The 20653-nt window shown below is 46.6% G+C and overlaps 1 protein-coding gene across 3 annotated transcripts in view; it reads right to left on the reverse strand.

Annotated features, from left to right (window-relative positions):
- Positions 1 to 15417, reverse strand: part of DGKQ (diacylglycerol kinase theta) — a 146347-nt gene extending 130930 nt beyond the window's left edge. For all 3 annotated transcript variants that reach the window (XM_050943063.1, XM_050943064.1, XM_050943065.1), the window contains exon 1: positions 15129 to 15417. In XM_050943063.1, coding sequence (XP_050799020.1) covers positions 15129 to 15342 — 214 coding nt within the window. In that variant the 5' untranslated portion in view covers positions 15343 to 15417. The remainder of the gene's footprint in view (positions 1 to 15128) is intronic.
- Between the last annotated feature and the right edge of the window lie 5236 nt (positions 15418 to 20653).

Consider the following 20653-nt stretch of genomic DNA (forward strand, 5'->3'; position numbering starts at 1 on the left):
CATTCTGTTCGCTTTTTTGACTGCCGCAGCACACTGAGTGGATGTTTTCAGAGGACTCTGCACAATGACACCAAGATCTTTCTTGAGTGGTTAATAGTTAATTTAGACCCCATCATTTTATATGTATACAGTAACTCCTCATTTAAAGTTGTTCCACTTAACACTGTTTCAATGTTACGTCCCTGCTCAATTAGGAAACATGCTTATTTAAAGTTCTGCAATGCTCCCTTATAAGGTCATTTGGCTGCCTGCTTATAAGATTCTGTGGAAGAGCAGTGACTATACAAGGGAGCATTGCACAAGTTCTGCTTCTCTGCCTCCTCCCCCTCCCTCCCAGTGCTTTCCCTCCCACCCTCGCGGTGCTTAGGACTTTCTAGGAGGGAGAGGCAGGAGCGGAGAACTACAGTGTCTCCGCTCCTCCTCCTCCCTCCCAGAAAATCCTATGCACCGCTAAAGAGCTGTTTGGCAGCACTTAGGACTTTCTGAGAGGGAGGGAGAGAGGAAGAGGAGTTGAGACGCGGGGCTTCTCCGCTCCACCTCCCCCCCCAGCACTTTGCACTTAGGACTTTCTGGGAGGGAGGGGCAGGAGCGAGGACATGCTGCATCTCTGCTCCTCCCCCTCCCTCCCAGAAAGTCCTAAACGCCAAACAGCTGTTTGGCGGTGCTTAGGACTTTTTTGGAGGGAGGGGGAATGTGGTGTGCTCCAGAGAGGAGGTGGAGTGGGGGGTGGGAAGAGGTGAGCCTGGAGTGGAGCGTGGGCAGGAAGAGGCAGGCCTGGAGCATCCCCAGAAAAATCCAAGCCTGTTCTCTGAGGAAGCTGCAGCTGCTGCTACAAAGGTGCTTCCTAGCATCCTTGCCTGCGACGGGCTGTGCCTGTGTGGGGTAAGCCAGGGACACCTCCCAACCATAGTACAGTACTGTACAGTATACAGTATAATGCCTTTTGTCTGCCCCCAAAAATTTCCTTGGAACCTAACCCCCCAGATTTACATTAAATCTTATGGGACAACTGGATGTGATTAACATTGTTTCACTTAAAGTTGCATTTTTCAGGAACATAACTACAACATTAAGTGAGGAGTTACTGTAGCTGGGATTGTTTGTTTTCCCATGTGTATTACTTTGCATTTATCAACACTGAATTTCATCTGCCATTTTGTTGCCCAGTCACCCAATTTTGTGAGATCCTTTTGTAGATCTTTGCAGTCTGCTTCGCACTTTACCATCTTGAGTAGTTTTGTAACATCTGCAAATTTTGCCACATCACTGTTTACCCCTTTTTCTAGATCATTTATGAATATGTTGAATAGGATTGGGCCCACTACAGACCCCTGGGGGACAGCCCTATTTACCTCTCTCCATTCTGAGAACTGACCATTTATACCTACCCTTTGTTTCCTATCTTTTAATCAGTTACCAATCCATAAGAGCACCTTCCCTCTTTTCCCATGACAGCTTACTTTTCTTAAGAGTCTTAGGTGAAGGATCTTGTCAAAGTCTTTCCGAAAATCTAAGTACACTAGATTAATAAGACTTAAGCACAGGTTTAACCGTAATTTTGGAACACCCTATTCAAGTCAATGAGGCTATTCACAGTGAATGAAGCCAAGGATGTACATAAGCCTTTGCAGGAATGCAGCCTAAGCCTTCAAAGGCAATACTCTTCTGCCATGAGTACGACAGCTTCTCCAACTCTGATAGCTCAGTATACGAACTGATCAAACCTGAGTGCCAGCTCAAGCCAATTACAGGTCATTTTTAAGGAGAGTCTACAACATCTAAAATACTGTTCTGGAGGATCAGGTTGATGGGGCAGCAGAAATGCAAGCTCACTGCATGAGGTAGCTGCCAGGAACAGAAAGTAGTTTTAGGGGAAGAGGGTTAATAACAAAGTATCAGTTATTAAAATATTTGTATTAAACAAAAAGCCAGAGTTGCCTGAAAACTAGATTGAGAGAGAAGACTTTGGGACTGCCCCAGAGGAAAATATATTTAGAATCAGAATTACATTTGTCAAAAAGACTCAAGGCGAGAGAAATGTTTCAGTTACCTTTCTAGACCTGAAATACTGTTTTTCAAGAAAAGAAAATATTTGCTCCTATTTTCAAAAGCCTTTTTTTTTCAGATGAAAAATACAGGAAAGCTTCAATTTTGTATTAACAAAGCTCAAGGCATTTGTTAATACAGGAGTGATTTTGGAGTAAAAAGAAGCGAGAGGGAAACAGAATGACAGAGGACAAAGGCAGCAAGGACACCAAGATACTTAAATGTACTGAAGGGTATTTTTAACCTTATGCTCCTGCCTAGTTTTGCAAAAGGAGCAAGATTTCACAGGGGAGGTTTTATAGGATAAGCTACCCTGGAAAATGTGAGGCACTGGCTAACTCCCTTTCATCACCATTAGCAAGAGAGACTACAGTTATATAAGTTAATGGCACAGAAACCTGAGAAGGAATTATTTCCTTTGTTTCTATGCCCATGGGAAAGCTCTCTCCACAAATCCTGACAAACATGAGGGGATGAGTGCTACATTTTAGCGGGAAGTTTTATTTCTGAATCTCTTGAAAACTACCACTCCAGTTAAATACAGCTAATACATTAGGACCTAAAACCTAATATAATGTCCCCCGCCTTACCTCACCACCATGATAAAAACACTAAGCGATCCACTTGTTCTTGGCTTACCTGCATTTCTCTGCCTCCCTAGATCTTTATTTTGGTCAGTCTCTCAGCCTGTTCCTGTCCATCTGCATTTAACCACACAGTAGGTTCATGCAACTACCCGCTGTTGTGGTAAATTCTGAACGCCTCACACAATCTACAATAAATAAGCACTTCAGGCATGCGGTAAATGAAGATGTGGTGGCTTTAAGTCAGCGTTCTCAATTTTTGTGGCTTTAAACAATAAACAAAAAGTTATTTTTATACTGCAAGTGGTGTGTTTAACATTAACTAAAACCATAAAAGTGTTATTTAGAGAATGGAACAAACAAGATGACTAATATCAGCATAAAGGGCATTTATAACGCTGAACATAAACACAAATGGACCACTCTCATACCAAGTTCCAACAGAGAGGAATTCTTTCACTCTAGTCAAGGAAAAAGAAGAACTAGAAGCAAAACTAAAGGAAATTATGATTTAGTGAGCGTCACTGTAACTTGGTGGGATTATTTTCATAACTGCAATGTTAACGGAGAGTGATATAATTTATAAGGAAGAGAGAAAGTGGTAGTACTGCATAGAAAACCATTTGCAGAACATTACAATTCAGCCTTGTATAGTGTAGTAGTAAATATATGGAAATATATGTATCTAATAGAGCTGGTAGGGACCTTGAAAGGTCATCAAGTCCAGTCCCCTGCCTTCACTATCACTAGCAGGACCAAGTACTGTCTCTGACAGTCCCCCCATCCCTAAATGGCCCCCTCAAGGATTGAACTCACAACCCTGGGTTTAGCAGGCCAATGCTCAAACCACTGAGCTATCCCTCCACACACACTTCCACCTCAACATATAATCTAAAAAGACAAGAGACAAAAGATGGGTGAAAGGCAAATATAAAAACAAAGTGATCAAAGAGGTGGCAACATACATTATTTACTAGCCTGTTGTTTCAGGATTTCTATATACAGTATTTAAGCTAAACATCCTCTCCCTTCCCTCTGAGGTTATTCAGGAAATACAGGTCAATTGACAAGTAGATAATTCAGTGATATAATTTCCTGTAGGAGTTGTGAAAGAAGTGGGTTTGCAGGAGGGAGGGCAGTGTCTTTGCGAACCAGCTCAGTAAGGCCATGTCATGAGTAGAGGACAAAGTGAAAGACCATAGTGTGATGAAGGAGGCAAAACTGAGACTGACACAAACTCACAGAAGCAGCGAGAGACAGAGTTATGTAAGACTCACCGTGGTCATATAGGGAAAATTCAGGGTAAGGGATGAGAAAGAAAGCAGCTGCCTTAAAATGGAATGGCTCTAGAGATAATTTCAGAAGAGAATCTGGATTTATGAGTGCATAGATAGAGCCCTGCAGATCCGCGGATATCCACTTTATATCCCTGGATGCAGATATCCGTGAGCCATTTTTGAAGATCAGATGCAGACACAAATTTGGCTGTGTGTGTGGAGATGGCTGGAGCAACAAATGAAGACCTTATGGTTGGCTGATCATTTTAAGATGGAATAACCAAAAAGAGTAGGAGAAGAAAAAAGGATAAATATGGGGGTAATGTTGTCCAAAACCTGACCAGTGGGAAAACAAGATAACAGTCTATGTCTAAGGATAAGGAATTAAGCACAAAAGTAGAACCTCCATAGGCATATCTGCTACATAGTACCAGGACTAGAGAAGAACATTAACAAAAAGGCCCTGATTCAACTGTTGAGAACTCTAAACAACAAGACACTCTACTCAGATTGCATTTGCTGATACAACCAACATGCAAAAAAGATTCCTGCTTTCTGTAATAGTTGTCAATAGGGAATTGTCACTGAACTGATGTGTTTCTTGTGGGGTTCCACAAGGACTTGTATTATACCCAACGCTATTCAACATCTTCATCTATGATCTGGAAGTAAATATAAAATCGCTGCTGATTAAATCTGAAAACAAAAATCACACAAAAATTGGCCAAGTAGTATATAATGATGAGGATAGGCAATCAAACAGAACACTCTGGATTGGTTGGTATCCCGGGCCCTTTCAAACAAAATGTGTTTTAATACAGCCAGATGTCAGGTCAAACATCTAGAACAAGGAACGCAGGCCATACCTATAGAATGGGGCACTGCCCTCTGCAAAGCAGCAACTCCTATGCGCTTTTCAGAGTCACAGTGGACAAACACTGAACATGAGATCCCAAAGCCATGCTGTGGCTAGTCCTTGGATGAATGAACAGGGGAACAGTGAGTAGGACTAGGGAGGCAATTTCACTTATGTGTACAGGGTTAATGAAAGAGATACTAAAACGTGGAAGACAGTTCTGAACAGCGGGTTAAAAACTTGACCTCTTTAGCTTATCAAAATGATTGAGAGGTTACTTGATTTCAGTGTATAAGGACCTTCACAGGGAAAACATACTGGGCGCTAAATGTCTCTTTAATGTAGCAGAGAAATGCAGAACCAGACCAATGGCTGCACAATGAAGCAATGCAAACTGAAATCAGAAATAAGGCACTAATTTTTAACACTGAGGGTGATTAAACATGGGAACGAACACCCAAGGGAAGTGGTGGATTCTCCATCTCTTGAGGTCTTCAGATCAAGACTGGGTGCCCTTCTGGAAGATATGCTTGAGCCAAATATAGGTTACTGGGCTCAACACAGGGGTAACTGGGAAAAATTTAAGGGCCTGTGATAGGGATGTGAGACTAGATGATCTAACAGTCCCTTCTGGCCTTCAACTCCATCAATAGCAGACTGATCCGGAAAGTAGATATGATCCAAGATGGAGCCATCATTAATCTACTTCTTAATGACAGAAACTGAAAGCCTGATTCAATTGCCATTGCAGGCAACAGGACTCTTTCTACTGAGCACAAGGACAGTCGCATTATGCCTGGACAGAGAATGACTGGGGCAATTAGAATCTGTGAGAAGTTACACGGAGAAGTCAGCAAGTTAGGAAATGAGGTCACAGAATGCAGCAAGCATCACCATGCTGGGGAGTTAAGAAATCTGGAACACAGCCCTTCATTCAGTTCTTACTCAAACCGAGTGGCCACTGAAATCTATGGAGTGTTTGTCAGAGTGAGGACTGCAGGATTTGGCTAGCAGTAAGCGGGAGATATAAAACTCCAGTGTGGAAGACACAACAGACAACAACTCTTCTGAAAAAGAAGACTGCAAGAAACAAGAAGTAGCCTTCTCATGCAAACATACTTGCAGGGCCGGCTTTAGGTCGATTCCCTCAATTCCCCGGAATCAGGCCCCGTGCCTAAGAGTGCCCTGCACCTTAGACGCTTTTTAATTTTTTTTTATTTATTTTTTTTTTTTTACACACATACTCGTTGACGGTCTGGGTCTTCGGCGGCACAGAGTCCTTCACTCGCTACGGGTCTTCAGCGGCAGGGGGTCCAGAACGAATGAAGGACCACTCACCACCAAAGTGCCACCGAAGACCCGGACCACAGACGGGCATTCGAATCGGGCCCCACAGTTCCTAAAGCCTGCCCTGCATACCTATGGATTTTAGTCCACTCTAAAATCTGGAGTGAGCAGCATCCCACTTTGTTGGTCTTTAATCTTTTTTCACAAACTGATTTGTAGAGGTAATAACTCAGAAAAAAAGATGGTTTTATTTGAATGCAAAATGTAACATTTTGTATGAACCCACTGCACAAATGCCCTCTATAGCACGTTACTGTCTGCATTGTTGAGCTCCTTGAACTGTATTTGGGGAAAGAATCCAACAACTTTCAGTGTATCCTCCAATAACAATAGCTCCTTTCTTTCTGTTTGCAAAATTCTTCTCCTTTCCTTTGCATTGTTCAGTGTGACAATGACAATTCTCTCTCAATTATTACTAGATTTGTGTGTGGGGGCAGGTAATAGAAAGAAAGTTCAAAATTCCCTTCAGGATAAACTGGATCTTCCTTCAGATCTAGGCCCAAGAAATATGGAATTATGTCTTTCGCAATGTCAGTCGGTAGTTCCAAGTATCTTCCTCCAAGGTCTCCCAAGACAGGTATTTTTATATCTGACAGGAGTTCCAAATAGTCTATTCATTAAAGTTCCAATCTCCATTGTTTTACCCCCTCCTGTAGTGACTGCTACTCCGTTGTGTTGCAAGCTATATTTCTATTTTTCCCATTTTATTATACATACCCAATAACTTAATATTTACGGTTCCTATCTTTGAATCCAATGCATGGAACTTTGGGTCCAGCAGGTTTGAATGGCTTCCATCTTAGAGGTGGAAGCCTCTAAGATGGAAGCATTCCCTGTGTAGGGTTTTAGCTGCTCAAATGGGTCTAGAAAATTCAAGCTGCCTGCAGGACGGAAGCAGGTGGCTTCAAAAAAGTAATCTCCCAGATTTTACTTTGGTTTTGCCCATTTGTAGCTTTTATTTTTAGTTTAAACATGGACCAGAAATGTGCCAAAGCTTGCCAGCCACAGAGAAAATGTCTAGTGCTCTGTAATTGTGAATGTTAAACCTTCCTTTCTGGATCTCTCTCAGCACATTTGCTTTTCTCACAACTAAGCTATGCCCCCACTTGGGGAATTTCAAGTGCTTGTCCCCTGGAGGAAATTAGCTAGGGATCTGAAGTCTGATTAGGCTGTTCATGACATCTTCACTTTTTTCCTTTCTCCTAGCACCACCTCTGCATGTCTGAGGAAACAAAGACCCTGTTCGTCTAGCTCCCGGCTCTAAACCAAACCCAAGACTCAGAGCAACCACATACCCTTCCTGTGTGGGTTCCAGTTACACACAGAAGTTGGAAAGTAGTCAGACCCCAACCAAAAGATGCATGGAATGTGCATCTCTGGGTTGCTATAGAGATGCTGTGTAGACATCTCCAAATTCAAGTGTAGTAATAGAACACACACGACAGATAGACATATGATCAGATCAGAACCACAAAAGATTCTCAAGGAAAAGCCTTTTTACAGCTGTGTTACTTAGCTTTGTTTATGTTATACATTTCCACTTTCAATCCAAAGTTTACATCTTATTTTGCAAGAATCTCATGTTTTCAGACAATGTAAAGGCAGATCAAAAGACAAACAAGCACTACAGGAGTTGTGCTTCTATGAAGTTTTCTTAGAGTCATTTTGTGTGATCTACTCAGAATACAAAGCCTGAACACACGAAAGCTGGACTAATTTCTACAGCAGGGGTCGGCAATCTTTCAGAAGTGGTGTGCCGAATCTTCATTTATTCACTCTCATTTAAGGTTTCGCGTGCCAGTAACACATTTTAATGTTTTTAGAAGGTCTCTTTCTACAAGTCTGTAGTATATAACTAAACTATTGTTGTATGTAAATAAATAATGTTTTTTAAATGTTTAAGAAGCTTCATTTAAAATTAAATTAAAATGCAGAGCCCCCCCGGACTGGTGGCCAGGACCCGGGCAGTGTGAGTGCCACTGAAAATCAGCTCGCGTGCCGCCTTCAGCACCCGTGCCATATGTTGCCTACCCTGGTTCTAAAGTATCATTTCACTTGCAGTAGCTGCTGTCCAAATAAAATGAATGCAGTATTTGTCCAAAAAAGCACACCAATTTTAACCGACACCTACATTCATATACTGTAAGCTATCACTAAAAAGTTTAGTGAAACACTTATGCACCCAAAAATACAACCATGAAATTACATTTAATTTTAAGCTAATGTCTTCCCTCCCTCTAAAGCTCATTTATCATATTTCTTAACCTAAAATATATATATATATTTTCAAATTTGGTTAAAATAAAACTAATTGAACTAAAGTTTGTATTACAGAGGTTTGCAGCAATGGAAGTATCTGAGATCCACACAAACCTATAGCTCCTCTACCTCCAAATGTTGATTATTTTCAAGCCAATAAAAGAGGCTTTAATGCTATTATGAAGAGAAGCACTGCAGAGGAAAATATTTGGGGTAGGAAGAAATCTTCAAAAACTCCTAACTGTAAAATATAAACAATAATGAGTAAATATTGAATTGGTTGTACTTTGCATTGTTGATGAGACAAGCATATACTGCAATTCTGACCCTGTTCATTACATATGGAAGACTTTACATATTAAGAAAGATTCTTGACTTTTTTTTTTAAAGGGACAACATGAAAAAATAGTAGACATGACAAACTACCTCTCCCTCCCCACCTCTGGTAAGGTATAACTCTCATTCAATACAATCAACAAAGGAGTTTGTCATAAAAACCAACGACTGTCCAAGCTTTGGAGAGTGTGGGCCAAGAAGTCCTGTATGTAAGGGTCTGAATATTATTTGTCTGCTTGGCTGAGGTAAAAACAAGCACGGAGACAACCTTCCCTTAGCTGCAAAAGTTACAAATTCAGTGAGAACTCCAGTGGACAATGTATGTGGAGCATGTGATTTTCAAAGAGTTATACTTGTGTCACATAATTAAATTTCAACCCTTAGCCCTTCAGACTATAAAGATGCTCCAAACATAAAAGGTTGAAGAACTGTGTTTGGATTTATAAAGGGAAAAGTGTATTCTTTTTAAATACTCAAACACACCACCACTAATTTTGCTCAAACTTGAAAAAAAAATTATTTTTGAACAGAAACCAAGTATACAGAACTTCATTACAGAGGGTGAAAGTTTCAGAAAGCTGTGAGCAGCTGAAAATGGAGAGTTAGAAAAGAAACCAATACACAACCTTATGCACTGTAAACTCATTAAAGTTAGGAAACAGGTTCTGATTTTTATGCTTATACATATTTATTAAAAGTGTCTAAATAACAGAAAGGATCAGCTGGATTGTACCCTGTCTCTACACCCACTTTATCGCCTCAGAGAAAAGAAGGTAACTGCATCTACCCAATCTTTCATTTGACTAGGAATACATTGAATTCACTTAAACCACAAATTCATCCAATGATGATTTTTTATACACAACCTCACTCACTATCAGGCGGATTGTCCTGAAGTTTGCAATTTTATCCTCACTGGGTTTGTTTGGGTTAAGTTGATCAAGTTCCTTCTCAACAATTTTTTTTTTTTTTTTTTTTTTTTTTTTTTTGCTTTTGCTAAGGTATGAAGTAGAGGATTACTGAGCACTAGTCACCTAAGAACATTCAAGAAATTTCACCAGTAATCATTGAACAATTTCACAATTTTTTGTGTTATGTGACTAGCTAGAGAGCTGTAAGTATATTCGTCAAATACCAGTAAAACACATCTAATAATATATCTGATAATTATTTATATTATTTGCTCAGTAATAAAGTATTTGGAAAAAATCTAATAGAAAATAGATAAAGTTATTGTTAAATACAGTGCATATGAACAACAAACTACTAGTTTATTCTTTTAAAGTGAAGGCATGCGGGATATGACAGCACACTTTTTTTTCTCCTTGACTAGCAGAGACAAGGTCTTCAGACTGATGTGTGTCAAGTGCAACTTTCAAATCCTGTTGGACTTTTTTTTTTTTAAGCAAAAGATTAAATAATACACACCTCTTAAGGGCACAACGTAGGGCACTCCTATATGCCATAGGTCAATTACACAATAGTATTGATAAATATTATTCAGGATTTCTAACCTGACAGACTATACAGATGACCAGAATACCAGATTATTAGTGCAGTTTTCAAATTAAAGCATAGTACATTAAGTATACTGCCGCACGTGTGTATCAAACCTTTGAGCAGTAGTTCACTTTCAAGCATCTACAACAGGTTCTCTCTCTTTTTTTTTTTTTTTTCCTATTTTTTTCAGTGCAGAACGAAATCAATAATATGGACTGAAGTCTTCCTGTTCTTCTCACACATTGACACATCAAAGCTTTTTGAAACTCAGAAGTGCAAAACAGGCAGCTGAACATTTTCATAATTCCAAGAGAAAGACTGATTTAAGATGATTATCTTCCTTTTTTTTAAGCTATTGAGCAAAACCTTCCAGTACAAGACAATATAAATAAATCAAGTTCTAGAAAGTTAAAGTCTTCTCCTTGGTTGTAAAAATTAAGTAATAAACTTGGTATCTTACAAATCTATTTTCCTGACAAAATACAACCTTTTCTGGACTGCAGTGTTATTTCTAACTCAAAGATTTTTATAGAAAATTTTTCATCATATGGAAATGCACAATTTTAAGACAATTTCCATTCTCACAAGACTGTCCCTCACCAGGTAAAAGAACACAGAGGCTTCCACTGAATTCAGTTTGCTCCTTCTTTCAGCCTACAGCACCCAGTAAACCATGCTAGCTGTCATAAATACTCAGGTTACACAATTGTTATACAAGGCCTGCTTTATTTTGTGAGAAACTACATTTTTGTTTATAGTTTCACAAGTTAAAAGAAAGACACTCAAAGTGCAGCCCCTCGATATCTCAAAAACGAAGCCCAGAGTCCCCTGATTTGCCATCTCTCAAATGCAGAGAGATTCAGTTCACAAGTCTATGGCCTGGTCTACACTAGAGGGGGGTGTCGATGTAAGAAACGCAACTTCAGCTACGGGAATACCGTAGCTGAAGTCAAAGTATCTTATTCCAACGTACCTCCCACCCTCACTGCGTGGGATCGACGTCCGTGGCTCCCCCATCGACTCCGCTACCACTGCTCACTCTGGTGGAGTTCGGGAGTCAATGGAGAGCACGTTCGGGGATCGATATGTCGCATCTAGATGATACGCGATAAATTGATCCCCACTAAATAGATCGCTACCCGCCGATACGGCGGGTAGTCTGGACATACCCTATGAGACTACCTGTCAATTACTTCTCCCACAGAAACACAATATAACCACCCAAAGCTACAGTTCTAAGTTCTCTTTATGTTAATGCGGGGATGGGAGGGGAGGGTGTCGGGTCCTAGAAGCCCTCTTAGCTGATTTTACAGATCAGTATTACAATAGCTACTAGCTTTGGGGAATGAGAGGAGAAAATGATAGAAGATAAAACTGCAAGGCTGCCACTAACAGAAGATATTTTTTGTAAGAGGATGGAACGGGGAAGAGCATCCTATAATTTTTTTTTAAATGATGCAAGTCTTTGTAGTATATTGCATTAAAACAAGCTGGGTTTTATGTCCTTTTCTGCTTCCATCTCTGAAGGACTCTCTTATTGACCCTGGTCATGGACAGCTTCCCAAGGAACCCAACTAGCTGTTCCTCTCTAGCTTTAGGACTTTCTTTTTTATTTTTTTCAAGCCACACAAGTTCTTTATACATTTATCTGCACATTAAGTGCCCCTGTAAGGTTCCTAGAAAGTTGCCCACACAGTGCCACAGCATTTGGGAACCTTTTCTGGAGAGCCATACATCCATGCTTAGCAAAAGGCAAATGCTGACCACCACCCCCAAAATTACAAGATTGCTCAACTATATCCGATTTCAGAGCACATCATTCATCACAGACAGAAAGTGACCCTTGTCCCTTAGCAGCTGACACACCCATTGTTACTGAACATGGATATGAGCAAGGCTGAATCATGACAATGTTGCTATAGCATTTAACAGGGTAGAACTCACAATTTTTAAGGTCAGGACGATCATGTCATCTGCCCACCTGCAGGGCACAGGCCAGAGAATTTCAGAGTGATCTTTCCTTCCCACCCCCACCCATCAAGCTTGTAACTTCTGGCTGAGCCTGAGCATATACAGAGCAGGAACTGTGAGGAAATCAATCCAGTTGGGGCGCTCACACATTTTGAAGGCTAGACACCTGAATCTTACCAAGTTATAACTGACACAAGAAGTCACCAAAAAAGCAAGGCTTTCAAATAACTTGTAGAGACACTCAGCCCCAAATGAGGTGCATAAAGAGGCACCCTCTTGGAAGAGATGCTCCAAGACGTGAACACATCACAGAGAAAGAGTGTGAGAAACGGAGCAGACCCCAGTTTGAAACAGACAGGCTGAAGCCCTGGGAAGGGTGTGAGGGAGCAGCCCTCTGCCCTCACGAAACACTCACAGATGAGGACTCTGGGCAAGCGGGCGAAGAGCCGGGCTCCACCAACAATGCGAGACACGCACACACAACCAGGCTGAGGAAAACTCTTACCCTGGTACTGGTAGCCCTCCAGCCCTGGGAAAGGTCGGTCACCTCAGGCAAGGGCACGTGGTGCTCTGGGGAGGGGTCTCATACTCTGGCACTGGCAGCTCACCAGGCCTAGGTAGAGTATGCAGGGGTAACCCCAGGCAGGGAAGTTGTATAGGTGGTGCTCTGGGCACAGGCTGTGTGGGGGTACCCTGGCAGGGGGTAGCCCCAGGGCAGGGCACACAGGGGATGTCCCAAGGAAGGTGTGTAGAGGTAGATCTGGGCAGGAGGTGGCCTGGGGAAGGGTCTCTTACCCTCACACTGGTAGCTTCCCGGGCAGGAGGTGGCCCCAGGGCAGTGTGCACAGGGATGTCCCAGGCACTGGTCTCTTACCCTCACACTGGTAGCCCGCCAGCCCTGGGCATACTGTGCAGGGGTAGCCCCGACAAGGGGTGTCCCAGGGAAGGTGGATAGGAGAACCCAACAGCAGGGGTACCTAGGGGAACAGCGCACATGGGGTAGTCCCGGCACGGGGTGTCCCGGGGCAGAGTGCAAGGGGGGGTAGCCCCGGCAGGAGGTGTCCCAAGGAAGGTGGATAGGAGCACTCACTGGTGAGGGTGCCTAGGGGAACGGCGCACATGGGGTAGCCCCGGCAGGGGGTGTCCCGGGTCAGGGTGCTTGGGGGGTAGTCCCGGCAGGAGGTGTCCCAAGGAAGACGGATAGGAGAACTCACCGGCGGGGGTGCCTAGAGAAACGGCGCACAGGGGGTAGCCCCGGCAGGGGGTGTCCCAGGGAAGGTGGATAGGGGAATCTGCCAGCAGGGTTGCCTAGAGGAAGGGCGCACATGGGGTAGCCCCAGCAGGGGTTGTCCCAGGGAAAGCGCAAGGGGGTGCAGCCCCAGGGGAAGGTGGGTGGGGGTTTCGAAGTTTTGGCCTCAGGTGCCAAATGTTGTGAGCCGTCCCTGGGAACCTGCCAGCAGAGGGAGCCCAGGGGAAGGGGAGTGGGGGCTTCCCAGGTAGGGTGCACATGGATAGCCCCGGGGGAAGGTGGATAGAGGTACCTGCCTCCAGCGTGTCCCAGGCGTAGCCCCAGGGAAAGTGGATAGGAGTACCCATCAGCAAGGGGTGCCCCAGGAAAGCACACAGGGGACAGCCCCAGGGAAAGGTGAATAGAGGTACCTGCCACCAGTGGAGCCCAGGAGAAGGTGCATGGGGGTAGCCCCAGGCACAGTCCTTTACCCTCATTCTGGTAGCCTGCCAGCCCTGGGCAGGGTGTGTAGGAGTAGCCCCGGCAGGGGGTGTCCCAGGGAAGGCGCATGGGGGGTAGCCCCAGGGGAAGGTGGCCAGAGGTAGCCCGGGCAAGGGGTGTCCCAAGGAAGGTGGATAGGGGAACCCATTGGTAGAGGTGCCTATGGAAAGGGCGCACACAGGGTAGCCCCAGCAGCTGGTGTCCTGGGGAAGGCACGGGGGGGGGGAGGGGGTAGCCCCAGGGGAAGGTGGGTAGGGGTTGCCCAGGCAGGGGGTGTCCCAGGGAAGGTGGATAGGAGAATTTGCAGGTAAGGGGTGTCCTGGAGTAGCGTGCAGTAAGGGTAGCCCTGGGGGGTGCCCGAGGCAGGGTGCGGGGGGGGTGTTCCTGGGGGCGTGCCCCCGGGCGGTCTCTTACCCTCGCACTGGTAGTCCACCAGCCCCCAGATGAAGTCAATGCAAAAGTGGCAGAAGGTGGGCAGGAGGATGCCTCGGGGGAAAGCACAGGGGGGTAGCCCAGGCAGGGAGGTAGCCCGGGCAGGGGGCTGCCCAGGGGAAGGGCACAGGAGGGTGCCCTGGGAGAAGACACAGGGGGATTCCCAGGGGGGTGCCCGAGGCAGGGCGTGGGGGGCTGTCCCCAGGGGAGGTACCCCGGGGGAAGGGGGCAGGGAGTGCCCCGGGGCAGGGTGGTTTCCCTGGGGGGTGCCCAGTGGTCTCTTACCCTCGCACTGGTAGCCCGCCAGCCCCCAGATGAAGTCGGTGCAGCAGTGGCAGAAGCTGGGCAGGGGGGTGCCCAGGGGAAGGTGCAGGGGGGTGCCCCGGGGGAAGAAGCAGGGGGTGCCTGGGCAGGGGGTGCCCGGAGGAAGGTGCAGGGGGCTGTTCCCGAGGGGGGTGCCCGGGGGAAGGTGCAGGGGGGTGCCCCGGGGGAAGAAGCAGGGGGTGCCTGGGCAGGGGGTGCCCGGAGGAAGGTGCAGGGGGCTGTTCCCGAGGGGGGTGCCCGGGGGAAGGTGCAGGGGGGTGCTCCCGAGGGGGGTGCCTGGGGGAAGGTGCAGGGGGGTGCCCCGGGGAAGGAGCAGAGGGGTGCTCCCAGGGGGGTGCCCCGGGGAAGGCGCAGGGGGGTGTTCCTGGGGAGGATACCCAGAGGTAGGGCACAGGGGGTCCCCGGGGGGAGGTGCAGGGGGGTGCTCCCAGGGGGTGTCCCCGGGGGAGGCGCAGGGGGTCTCTTACCCTCGCACTGGTAGCCCGCCAGCCCCCAGATGAAGTCGGTGCAGCAGTGGCAGAAGCTGGGCTTGGTCAGGGTCACCCTGCGGAAGCCGTGCCCGGGCGCGCTGAGCGGAGCCGGCGGCGGCGGCGGCTGCGAGCGGCTCCTGCCGCCCAGCTGCGGGCTCGAGGCCGGGCTGCCCCCGCGGCTGCCGAGCAGGGCGCGGGCTCCGTCCGCCATGGCCCCGCAGCCCGGGCCGGCCGGGTCCGCTCCCTCCTCCCTGCGCCGCCGGGCCCCGGCCCCGAGGCTGCTTCCGCCCGCCCGCGGCCCGGGAGCGAGGGAGGGGCGGCGCTTCGCTGGCAGCGGCCCCGCCTCAGAGCCGCCTCCTCCCCGGAGCCGGAACGGGACAGGCCCGCCTGCCTCCGCCCCCAGCCCGGCTCGGGCCATGCGGGCAGCGGGGTGCGCAGGGCGGAGCTCTCGAAGTGTTTCCCCTCGTAGCCGGGGCTCAGTTCGGATCAGAGGCTCTCAGCCCCCCGCACCCAGGATGTTTTCTCCTAAACCCCCAGCCCTAATCCCCCCTGCACCCAACCCCCTGTCCCAGCCTGGAGCCCTCTCCCACACCCCGAACCCCTCATTTCTGCCCCCCCAGGAGCCTGCATCCCCCTTGCACCCAACCCCCTGTCCTAGCCTGGAGCCCTCTCCCACACCCTGAACCCCTCATTTCTGACCCCACCAGGAGCCTGCATCCCCCTTGCACCCAACCCCCTGTCCCAGCCTGGAGCCCTCTCCCACACCCCGAACCCCTCATTTCTGGCCCCCCCAGGAGCCTGCATCCCCCTTGCACCCCAACACCCTCTCCCACACCCCGAACCCCTCATTTCTGCCCCCCCAGGAGCCTGCATCCCCCTTGCACCCAACCCCCTCTCCCACACCCCGAACCCCTCATTTCTGACCCCACCCAGGAGCCTGCATCCCCCTTGCACCCCAACACCCTCTCCCACACCCCGAACCCCTCATTTCTGCCCCCCCTAGGAGCCTGCATCCCCCTTGCACCCAACCCCCTGTCCTAGCCTGGAGCCCTCTCCCACACCCCGAACCCCTCATTTCTGCCCCCCCAGGAGCCTGCATCCCCCTTGCACCCAACCCCCTGTCCCAGCCTGGAGCCCTCTCCCACACCCCAAACCCCTCATTTCTGCCCCCCAGGAGCCTGCACCCCAACCCCGTGTCCCAGCCTGGAGCCCTCTCCCACACCCCGAACCTCTCATTTCTGGCCCCCCCCCCAGGAGCCTGCATCCCCCTTGCACCCAACCCCATGTCCCAGCCTGGAGCCTTCTCCCACACCCTGACCCCCTCATTTCTGATCGCACCCCAGAGCCTGCATCGCAACCCACTGTCCTGGCCTGGAGCCCTCCCCCACACCCTGAACCCCTCATTTCTGACCCCACCCCAGAGTCTGCACCCCCAGTTAGAGCTCTTATCCCCCTGCACCCCAAGCCCCTGCTCCTGGGATTTTTTTCTCATAATCATCTCCCCCCCCCCCTTCCCCCAGGAGAAGCAGGGATGCAGGCCAGGCCTGCCCCAGCACACAGGCTGTAGGAATACCAGAGCCTTGCATTAAACCAACCCCAACACCCAGGCAGCTGGAGGAAACCAAAGGGGATCTGCTGGGTGCTGCAGTCAGAAAGTGAGACGTGGAGGGTGTTGTTCCTTTGCCCTTCAGCTTTTGTCTTTGGCTGGAAGGAGGAGCATGTGCCAGGTGTCGCCACAGGCAAAGCTGTCTGGGGGGCATGGGTCAAGTGGGGATGCAAAGGGCACAGGTATGTGCAGGCCATGGCTTAGAGAGTCTTTCCTCTCCGGAGAGGATGGCTGAGAAAAGACCAACAGTGTTACCATAAGAGTGGTTCTAACTGCTAGAGCAGCTCAGATCACCAGACTGGAAAAAGATGCTGATGTGATTTCAAGGAGCTTAGAAAGGCCAGACCTTCCTTACTGAGCAATCTCACCACGTCTGGAACAGGTCTAGAGAGACACAGTGAGGGAGGTAATGTGCCTTGGCCAACTTCCCTTGGTGAGAGAGACAAGTTTTTGGGCTTACTTCAGCTTTAGGAAGAAGAGCTCTGTGTGGCCCGAAGGCTCATCTCTATCTCCAACAGAAGTACGTCCAATAAAAGATATTCCCTGTCTCTCTATCCTGGACAGACACAGCTACAACACTGCATGAAACAGCTACTGGCAACCACCCTCCCCTCAGGGATTCCTGCACTAGCTTGATAACCAACCACCCTTTTGATTTCATCATTGGCGCCATTAATTTCTTTCCCCTCTTCCTACGAAAAAAAGGAGATAAGTAGCATCCTGCAAACTGGTTATGCTGGTTTAAAAGACGTCAGGGTTAGCTTACTTTGAGTCTTGATATATGAAATAAATATTAAGCCTTCTGCATTGTAGTTCTTGGCAAGACACATTTTCAGAGGTTGCTAAAGAGATCGCCTATTTCCTTGTGGAGAGATTCTTGTCAGGTTTAAACTACCTAAATAAAGAGCAAATTTAAAATTAGTATCAGGAAAATAAACTGTCTGATGGTGAGATCAATTATGTTAAGGAATCATTTCCCATGAGAAAATGGTGGAAAGCCCAACACCTGGGCAGTCTACAAATAAAATGGACAATGTACTGGAAACGGAATAAGAATCCTACGTTGGCTGGGGGCACAGAGGAAATTCTCTGCTATACCAGCTCTTTGCTTATTCAATTTCTGTTACCTTTCATAGAGTTTAGGAGGTTCTTCAACCCAAAATCCTTTTGGAGCAGGCTGAAGATGTAATAATCACAGAGCTAAGCAAATACAGATCCCATCCACTACGAAATACATGATGCACCAAGGAAAGAAAAGTAACTGCCAGTACCTGGCTCGTTAAAAAGCCACCTAGTGGTGAAACTGTGGCATTAAGACTTTGATAAAGTCAGAAGAATTGCAAGATTTATAGTTTTCTGCCTCAGCTGTCCCTCATGACTGTGATGCAAGAACCTTTCCCCTGCCCTTCCCTCCCAGCATCTGTCCAGCTGCATGGAACCTTACAAAACCTCCATTCTCCTGTTAAGCCACACTTACCCCATGAGACAGAAACTGCTGTGGAAACAACGAGGAGTCCACGTGGCACCTTAGAGACTAACAAATTTATTTGGGCATAAGCTTTCGTGGGCAAAAACCCACTTCATCAGATGCATGGAGTGGAATATACAATAGGAAGATATATATATATAGATATATATATATACAGAGAACATGAAAAGATGGGGGATGCCATACCAACTCTAATGAAACAAATCCGATTAAGGTGGACTATTATCAGCAGACAAAAAAAAATTTTTGTAGTGATAATCAGGATGGCCCATTTCAAACAGATGACAAGAAGGTGTGAGTAACAGGGTGGGAATTAGCATAGGGAAATAATTTTTAATTTGCGTAATGACCCATCCACTCCCAGTCTTTATTCAAGTCTAAATTAATGGTGTCTAGTCTGCAAATTAATTCCAGTTCTGCAGCTTTTCGTTGGAGTCTGTTTTTGAAGTTTTTTTGTTGAAGAATTACAACTTTTAAGTCTGTAATCGAGTGACCAGGAAGGTTGAAGTGTTCTCCGACTGGTTTTTGAATGTTATGATTCTTGACGTCTGATTTGTGTCCGTTTATTCTTTTGCATAGAGACTGTCTGGTTGGCCAATGTACATGGCAGAGGGGCATTGCTGGCACATGATGGCATATATCACATTGGAGGAAAAATCGCTTTTGTAGTGGTAATCAGGGCAATGTAATGAGGGTGGCCCATTTCAAATAGTTGTCAAGAAGGTGTGAGTAACAATAGGGGGAACTTAGTTTCTGTAATGATGCCACTTTGAAAAACTCTTCCATGCATTCAAAAGGAGATCACACCCTACTGTTTTACAGAGTCATCAAGAGATGGCCTTGCCTCACTTAATAACAGGGGGGAAGAAAGCTACAAATACATTCTCTTCTCTAAGTCTGTATGTTTGTCAAGTTTATTTTAATTAAACCTTCATTATACATCAATGCAGGGTAAGCACAGAGTTCCCTTAGTTTTTCAAGTCTGATGTTCCACATGGATGTATAAGCCGTTCAGACACAGGTGCTGTATATATTTGTTTTGATTGTAGAGCTCCTCCAGAATCCCAAACATTTCTCCTCTTATCTCTGGGAAACCAACTTAACCCAACAGGGTGGCAGTTTCCTTGTGCAATTTTCTAGTGACCTTCTGCAGGATAGTCAGTCATCGCTGGCAGCAACTACCAGAAACGGCAACAGTTGAAGTGTGATTTAATTTCATCTGTATTTCAAGGGCAAAATCTAAGACCTTTCAGAAAATCTCCATTAAAGGACTATTACCAGCTGTCAGTGCCACACATTGGATAGTAAGCTAGAAGGATCTCGCACCGGTTTCAAATTGAGAGCTGATCAGGTTTGCATCTGCAGGTTGGATTCATACCCAAGAAGTATTCTAGAACAGAGTAGGAGTGGGTAACTATGCTTATCTTCTTTAATAAAGGGAAACTTTCCTTGACAAGAGGGGCATATCATTATTAGCTTTAAAATAATGGCATGTAAGCCTCTTCTTCCCCCAAAGAGTCCCTCTCACTCTTAATTTGAGCCAAAGCCTAAATGATCTCGAACTTGCCCACTGTGACCAAGCCACTAAGAAGACAGGCAGCTGTAAAGCTGCAGGAAGAAATGCAAGGAAATTCTCTAACAGGTACCGGTACAGGTGAAACAAGTGCAGCCAGATGCATACTGTTAGTCTTGAACGATGACCTGATCACAGAGCTTAAGGTGGCTGTCTTTGGACCAGACAGACCTTATTATAGATACAATCCTGCACTGGGGTCAGTGTGAAGCCACAACCTCCTGATGGAAACTCAGATCATTCAGAGGTCCCGCCCACTGAGCAGGGTACACTGCTTGCTCATCTCTCCCTGCCAATGTTTGAGTTGCCAGTAGGTCAGGGACACTTGCAGGTAACAGGAAATAACAGCATAACAAGAAGGAAAGCTATTGAAGTCCTTCTCGCTGTGCACCCTGGCCAGTAAGAGGCAGTGCTATGCACCAAATTGACTAGGGTGATCAGATGTCCCGATTTTATAGGGACAGTCCTGATATTTGGGGCTTTTTTTTAATATGGGCTCCTATTACCCCCCACCCCCTCTCCTGATTTTTCACACTTACTGTCTGGTCACCTTACAATTGACCTTTTTGTAGTGTAAATGGTTGTGCTTGCTGTTTTGGCTGCAAGGGGTCAACCATGCTGCTGAGCTGGGTTTGCTCTAGAAACATACTGAGACAGTTCCTGACTGCCAATTAACTAGCAAAACTAGATTTAAGATGATGGGTTGGATCATGCCTTTTGAGGAGGATATGCTCCAGAAATTCCAGTCTCGGGGGTGGAAAATTGCTTCAGCGGCCAGTTTTGCTCTTAACTTGGCTCTGGGACTGACTTCAGATGACTGAGTAGCAACAATAGTCAGAGCATATTATTATCAT

The sequence above is a fragment of the Gopherus flavomarginatus genome, chromosome 3 (assembly GCF_025201925.1).
Source record: "Gopherus flavomarginatus isolate rGopFla2 chromosome 3, rGopFla2.mat.asm, whole genome shotgun sequence".
Classification (NCBI taxonomy): domain Eukaryota; kingdom Metazoa; phylum Chordata; order Testudines; family Testudinidae; genus Gopherus; species Gopherus flavomarginatus.